General features: G+C 68.7%; 1 protein-coding gene across 1 annotated transcript; it reads left to right on the forward strand.

Annotated features, from left to right (window-relative positions):
- Positions 1 to 23: 23 nt before the first annotated feature.
- On the forward strand, positions 24 to 5,089 carry H696_05774 (hypothetical protein). The gene is made up of 7 exons (XM_009499573.1): positions 24 to 600; positions 755 to 846; positions 1,055 to 1,550; positions 1,711 to 1,991; positions 2,110 to 2,984; positions 3,404 to 4,659; positions 4,852 to 5,089. The coding sequence occupies exons 1-7, from the start codon at positions 358 to 360 to the stop codon at positions 5,014 to 5,016; spliced, it is 3,408 nt and encodes a 1,135-aa protein (XP_009497848.1). The 5' UTR covers positions 24 to 357; the 3' UTR covers positions 5,017 to 5,089.
- Positions 5,090 to 5,519: the final 430 nt, after the last annotated feature.

Here is a 5,519-nt window from a genome sequence, read left to right on the forward strand (position 1 = left end):
CCCCCCCCGCTCTCTCTCTCTCTCTCTCTCTCTCTCTCTGCCTCTCGCCCGCCTCCTGCGCCCGCCAGCCCGTCGTGCGCACGCCCCTCCCTCCTCTGCCAGCCCCCCGCGCCGGCCTGCCCAATCGTGCGCGCCCACCTTGCCGGGTCCCTCTCAGCCAGGACTCGGGGTAGCTCTTCTGCCGCTCGGTCCGGCCCCGAAGCCGTCCTCCCGCCTCGCCTGTCGCCCCCCCCGCCGGCGTCGCCCCCCCTCGGGCTGGACTTCGGCTGCGCCACCCCCCGGCTATCGGATACCGACGGTTGCGACATCGACCTCGAGGAGGAGCCCCACCCGGTTGAACTCCACCTCGGCAGCGCCATGGACTCGTCGACCGAAGACGCGGTCGCCCGGTCGATGGACCTCGTCTTCGAGGCCATCGCCACTCTGCATTCGGTGGGCTCCGGGTCGAAGGTCACCTCGGCCGACCGGCGCGCGGCTGACCGCTGGCTAAATGCCTTCCAGTATGAGCCGGTGGCCTGGGTGGTTGCCGACCGCCTGCTGCAGGCCGAGGGGGCCTCCACCGAGGTCCGGTACTATGGGGCCCAGACGCTTGTCCGCAAGGTGCGTGTCCCTGCCCTGTGGGCCTTTCCCCCCCCCTCCTCGCGCGCGCGCGCCCTCTTGCTCCTTCCTGGCCGCCCTCCGGGAGCGAGTACATACACACATGCATATCCGGGGATCCTCCCTGACCCCCTCGTCTTTGCCCCTCCCTCGGCAGATTTGCTCAAGCCTCCATGAGCTGGGCCCCGAGTCTCGTGCCCAGCTTCGAAGCTCCCTGACCAACCACCTGCTGTCGGTTTCCTTCGGCCCGTACGTTTACCTTTCTCCCCCTCCCGCATGCACACAGATGTCCTGCCATCCGTGTGCGCGTGCGCGCTCTTGCACATGCACATATCCCCTCACGCATTGGCCTCTGACGCGACCTGCCCCCTCCCCCCCTCCCCTCCCCTCCCCTGTTGCCCTTCGTTCCTCCCCCTCCCCTCCCTCCACCACACGGCCCCCCCCCACACACACACAGCACAATCCTCCGGACGCGCCTCTGCATCGGCATGGCCAGCCTGATGCTCCAGTCAACCGAGTGGCCAGACCCGGTGGCGGCCCTGTCGCACACGTTCTTCGGACAGACTGGCGTCCAGTCGGCCCTCGGGGTCCTGCAAAACGCCGCGGCACACACGCTCGAGGACGTGCACAAGGCCCATGTGGCCGTGTGCCTGTGGCTGGAGCTGCTCAGCATCCTGCCGGAGGAATTGGACAACCGGCAGATCCCGGTGGACCCGTCTCGGCGGCGGGCCTTCGCCGAAAACTACCTGGCCGGGGAGATCCCCAACCTGCTGGGGCTTTGCTCGGCCCTGGTGCAGGAGTGTGCCCAGGCGCCGGCCGGGCAGGCGGCCCCGACGCCCGAGGCGGTCACTCGGTCCAAGATGGCCCTCCAGTGTCTGTCGCAGTGGATCCACTCGTCGCTGCTGTCCCTGCCGCAGATCATGGACCTGAAGTTGATTGAGTTCGCGTTCAATGTGCGTGGCGGGGCTGCCCCTGGTGCTTGTGTCAGCCTGCCGCCTGATCGCCATCTGACCTGATTGGTGTGCCCCCCCCCCCCCCTCCCCCCTTGCTGGCGGTCCTCCTGGCCTGGGGTCCGTGCTTCTGTCCCTCTGGTCCCCCTGGCTGGCGGGGTAGATCCTCCACCAGGAGCCCCTCTTCGACGTGTGTGTCGCCATGATCTGCGACTTCTTCAGCCTGGTCGGCGACCCGGACCTGGAGGAGCTCACCTGGGAGTACCATGCGCAGCTGCTGGCGGTCTTCTATCCGCTGGTCCTGCAGCTGGGCCCGCGGGCTGGTCAGGCCTTGGGTCTGCCAACCGGCTACCGGCCCGAGGTCCCGATCCCGGCGCTGCTCGAGGCGGCCGATCCCCAGGCGGCCGACGGCTTCTGCCGGATTGTGTCGAGTTTCATGGAGCTGTGCGTGCAAGCCACCCCCCGCCCCGCCCCCTCGGCCGCGCCCTCCGGCTGAAGACGCCCTATTCTGACACGCCGACGCTCTGCCCCCCCCCCCCCCCCCCCCCCCACACACACACAGCGCCATCAAGTATCCCAAGCACGAGCAGTTCACCCCCCTGGCCGGCATGTACTTTGGATTCCTGCTGACCGACGAGCCGGACATCACCCTGCGCGCCAGTGACTTCTGGATTGACGTGGTGGCGGCGGATCCGGCCACGCAGGCCCTTCCCCTGCTGTCCACGTGCCTGCTGCATTTCCAGTACCCGGCCGATGGGGACATGGGGTCCGACCCGTGGAGCACCTCGCGGCAGGAGGAATTCAGCGAGTACCGGCACCGGGTAGCTCAGATCCTCCAGTCGCTGGACCAGGAGGTGGAGCTGTTCGACCAATGTGTCGGGCACTTGGCGGGTCTGCTGGCGGCGACGGGGCCCGGGGCCGGGGCCGGCCTCGCACCCGGCCCTGGCCCCGCGGCCACCTGGCAGCAGGTGGAGGCGGTTCTTTTCGCCCTGCGAGTGCTTCCCCTGTCGGCGACGGCGGCCCGGGGCCCGGGGCTGGTGCACCTGTTCCAGCTGCTGTTGCTGCAGCCGAGCGACAGCCCGGCCGGGGCGCTGCTTGACCACCCAAACATCCGGTATACCGTGCAGCTGGTCCTCAGCGCGGTGGTGCCGCGGCTCTGGGGCGAGGCCCCGAGCTCGAGCAACGAGGCGATCCTCAACCGGACGCTGGACTACCTGATGCACAGCCTGCGGGCCTCGGCCGCCGGGGGGACCTTCCAGCACCCGGCCATGACCCCGGGGCAGGTGCTGGCCTCGGCCACCAGCTCCCTGGTGAAGCTGTCCCCCGGGCCGACGGCCTACTTCCTGTCCAGCATGCTGCCTTTCGTCGAAACCGGCGAGCTGGATCGTGTTCAGTTCAGCAGCCCCATGCAGTATCTGGAGTTCCTCCAGGCCACCGGTGCGCCTTGGCCCGGCTGCTCCTTGCCGGCTGCTCCTCTTCCTTTCTCCTCTGCTTTTTTCTGTCTGGCTCCACGCTAATGCCGTCTTCCTCCTTTCTCTGCGGTCTCTGCGGTCTCTGCGGTCTCTGCTGTCTCTGCGGTCTCTGCGGTCTCTGCTGTCTCTGCGGTCTCTGCGGTCTCTGCTGTCTCTGTCGGTCTCTGCTGTCTCTGTTCCCTCCGCCCTCTCTGTTCCCTCCGCCCTCTCTGTTCCCTCCGCCCTCTCTGTTCCCTCCGCCCTCTCTATTCCCTCCGCCCTCTTTGCTCTCCTTTGTCTGTTTTCTCTGTCTATCCTCAATTCTCTGCTCTCGCTGCTCTCGCTGTCCTCTCTGCTCTCTTTTCTCTCTTCCTCCCCTGCCGGATCCGGACCTGCAACTCACAGCCATCGTGGTGGCTCGGCACACGGACGCAGGTCAGATCCCGGAGCTGGTACGACGCCTGTGCGCGCCGACCCTCCGGAGACTGGAGACCGCCGTGCGTGAATCCCCCTCACTGGACCAAGCGTCCCGGGAGCTGGTCACGCAGTTCGACCGACTGGCAGTCATTTTCGAGGAGCTCCACCAGCCGCTGGGCCTGGCCGCCGGGGATCTGCACATGGGGGCCGACATGCTGGCGGACCCGGCCATCCGACGGGCGGTCTTCCAGCTGCTGGCCGGCGTGACGGATCCGGCGGTGCTGGCGGCGGCCGGCGGGCTGGCCTCGGTGGCCGAGCTCTGCCGGCACCTGTTCACCGAGGGCACCCTGGCCAGCGCGGCCGGGCATCCACTGATCCCGGCCCTGAATGACGTGTGGCCCGTGGTGGAGGCGGTCCTGCAGTCGCACCGGGCCGGCGCGCCGCCGACGACGACGACCGGCAGCGGCTCCGGCCCGGCCGACCCGGCGGCCGGCACCAGCAGCGATGTCATTGAGCTCATCTGTCGGATGCTCCGGTCGGCCATTGTCTCCTGCGGTGGAGGGGGCTTCGCGCCGGTCTTCCCCCGGGCCCTGTACCTGTTGTACTCCGGCTTCCAGGCGACCACGCACTCGTCCTTCCTGTATGCCATCAAGCAGCTGGCCCGGGTGTATGCCACGCACCATGCGGCCCGGGCCCTGCTCTTTGAGGGGTTCTCCCATGCCACGCACCTGGTCATGGGGGCCTTCTCCGGGCCGCTGGCCTTCGCGGCCGACGGGTCGACCGACCAGCGCCCGGCCGCCGCGGCCGGCCTCCTGGCCGACACGCTGGTGGAGGACTTCTTCGACCTGGCCGGCGTCATGTCGCGCTACCTGCCGGACTTGATGCCGCAAACCCTGGCCCAGCTGCTGCCAGCGGCGCTGGTCGCCCTGCGGCGGTATCACAACTGCAGCTCCGCCATCAAGGGGGTCCTCTATTTTGTGGCCTGCGTCTTGAGCTCGGCCCATGGGGCCACCTCCGGGTCCGAGGCTGGCATCGAGCTCCGGCGCCTGCTCCGGGACCCGGCCCCGCCGGGGTCGGTGCCGGCTGGCCCGGCCCTGGCCCGGCCCCCCGGCCACCCGGCCGCCCCCCTGGGCGCCGAGGCCGTCATCTGCATGCTGGAGGGTGTTTGCCGGACTTTCCCCCGGCGGACCGGCAACCGCGAGGTTGTGGACATCATGGAGTACCTGCTGCAATTGTTTGGCCCGGTACGCGGCGGCGAGCCATGTGCCTGGTGTTTGCCTCGGGCTTTCTTGTGGCCCTTTTTTTCGCCCCGCCCGCCGCGCCGCCCCCTCTCTGACGGGCTCTCTGACACCATGCACACGCACACACACACACGCACACGCACGCACGCACGCACGCACGCACGCACGCACGCACGCACGCACGCACACACGCAGCAGGAGCTTGTCAGTTGGGTGGCTACATTTGTCGAGGGCCTGCCGCCCGGGGCGGTCACTGGCGAGGAGGCAGCCATCTTCCTGGGCACCCTGGGCTCCGGCGCCCCATCCATCAAGGCCCCGCTGGTGGATTTCATCAAGCTGGTCCGCATGCGGACCACATAGTCGGCCAACGTGCCGCGGCATGTGCCAGCTCGCCCTCCTCCTTCCACACAGCCCGGGGTGGGGGGGGGGGGGGACCCCCTTGGCTTGGGCCTTCCCCTCTTGTCCGCTCCCTTCCACAAAGAGACGCCCTCTTTTCTCTCCTTTTTGCTGTACATGTGCCAGCCCTGGGAGCGCACGTCGGGGAGGTATGTGTGTATGTACACATGTGCTGTGGCGCATGCGTGCCCTGCCTGAGCATGCCTGCCCTCTGTCGGTGTGCGCCTCGCACGGCGCGAACACCCCCCGCCGCGGCGCCCGGGCCAGAGTGCAGGGCCGTCTAAACAACCCCACTCATGTGATCATGCCTCGTTATTAGTTGGGATGCCCGCCGCGCGCTCCCATGGCGCCACCGGCCTCCGGGCCCGGCCGCCACCGTGTCTTGCGGCCTAGTCGGCGGTGGGGCGGGGGCGGGGGCGGGGGGTGGAGACCAGTAGAGTGTGGTCACTAGTGGTAGTTACCCGGGC

Source organism: Fonticula alba (assembly GCF_000388065.1).
Source record: "Fonticula alba strain ATCC 38817 unplaced genomic scaffold supercont2.14, whole genome shotgun sequence".
Lineage (NCBI taxonomy): Eukaryota > Rotosphaerida > Fonticulaceae > Fonticula > Fonticula alba.

Coding starts and splice junctions, on each gene's coding strand:
- H696_05774 (XM_009499573.1), top strand. CDS start 358: ATGGACTCGTCGACCGAAGACGCGGTCGCCCGGTCGATGGACCTCGTC. Junction 601..754: donor CCCAGACGCTTGTCCGCAAG/GTGCGTGTCCCT, acceptor CTCCCTCGGCAG/ATTTGCTCAAGCCTCCATGA. Junction 1,551..1,710: donor TGATTGAGTTCGCGTTCAAT/GTGCGTGGCGGG, acceptor CTGGCGGGGTAG/ATCCTCCACCAGGAGCCCCT.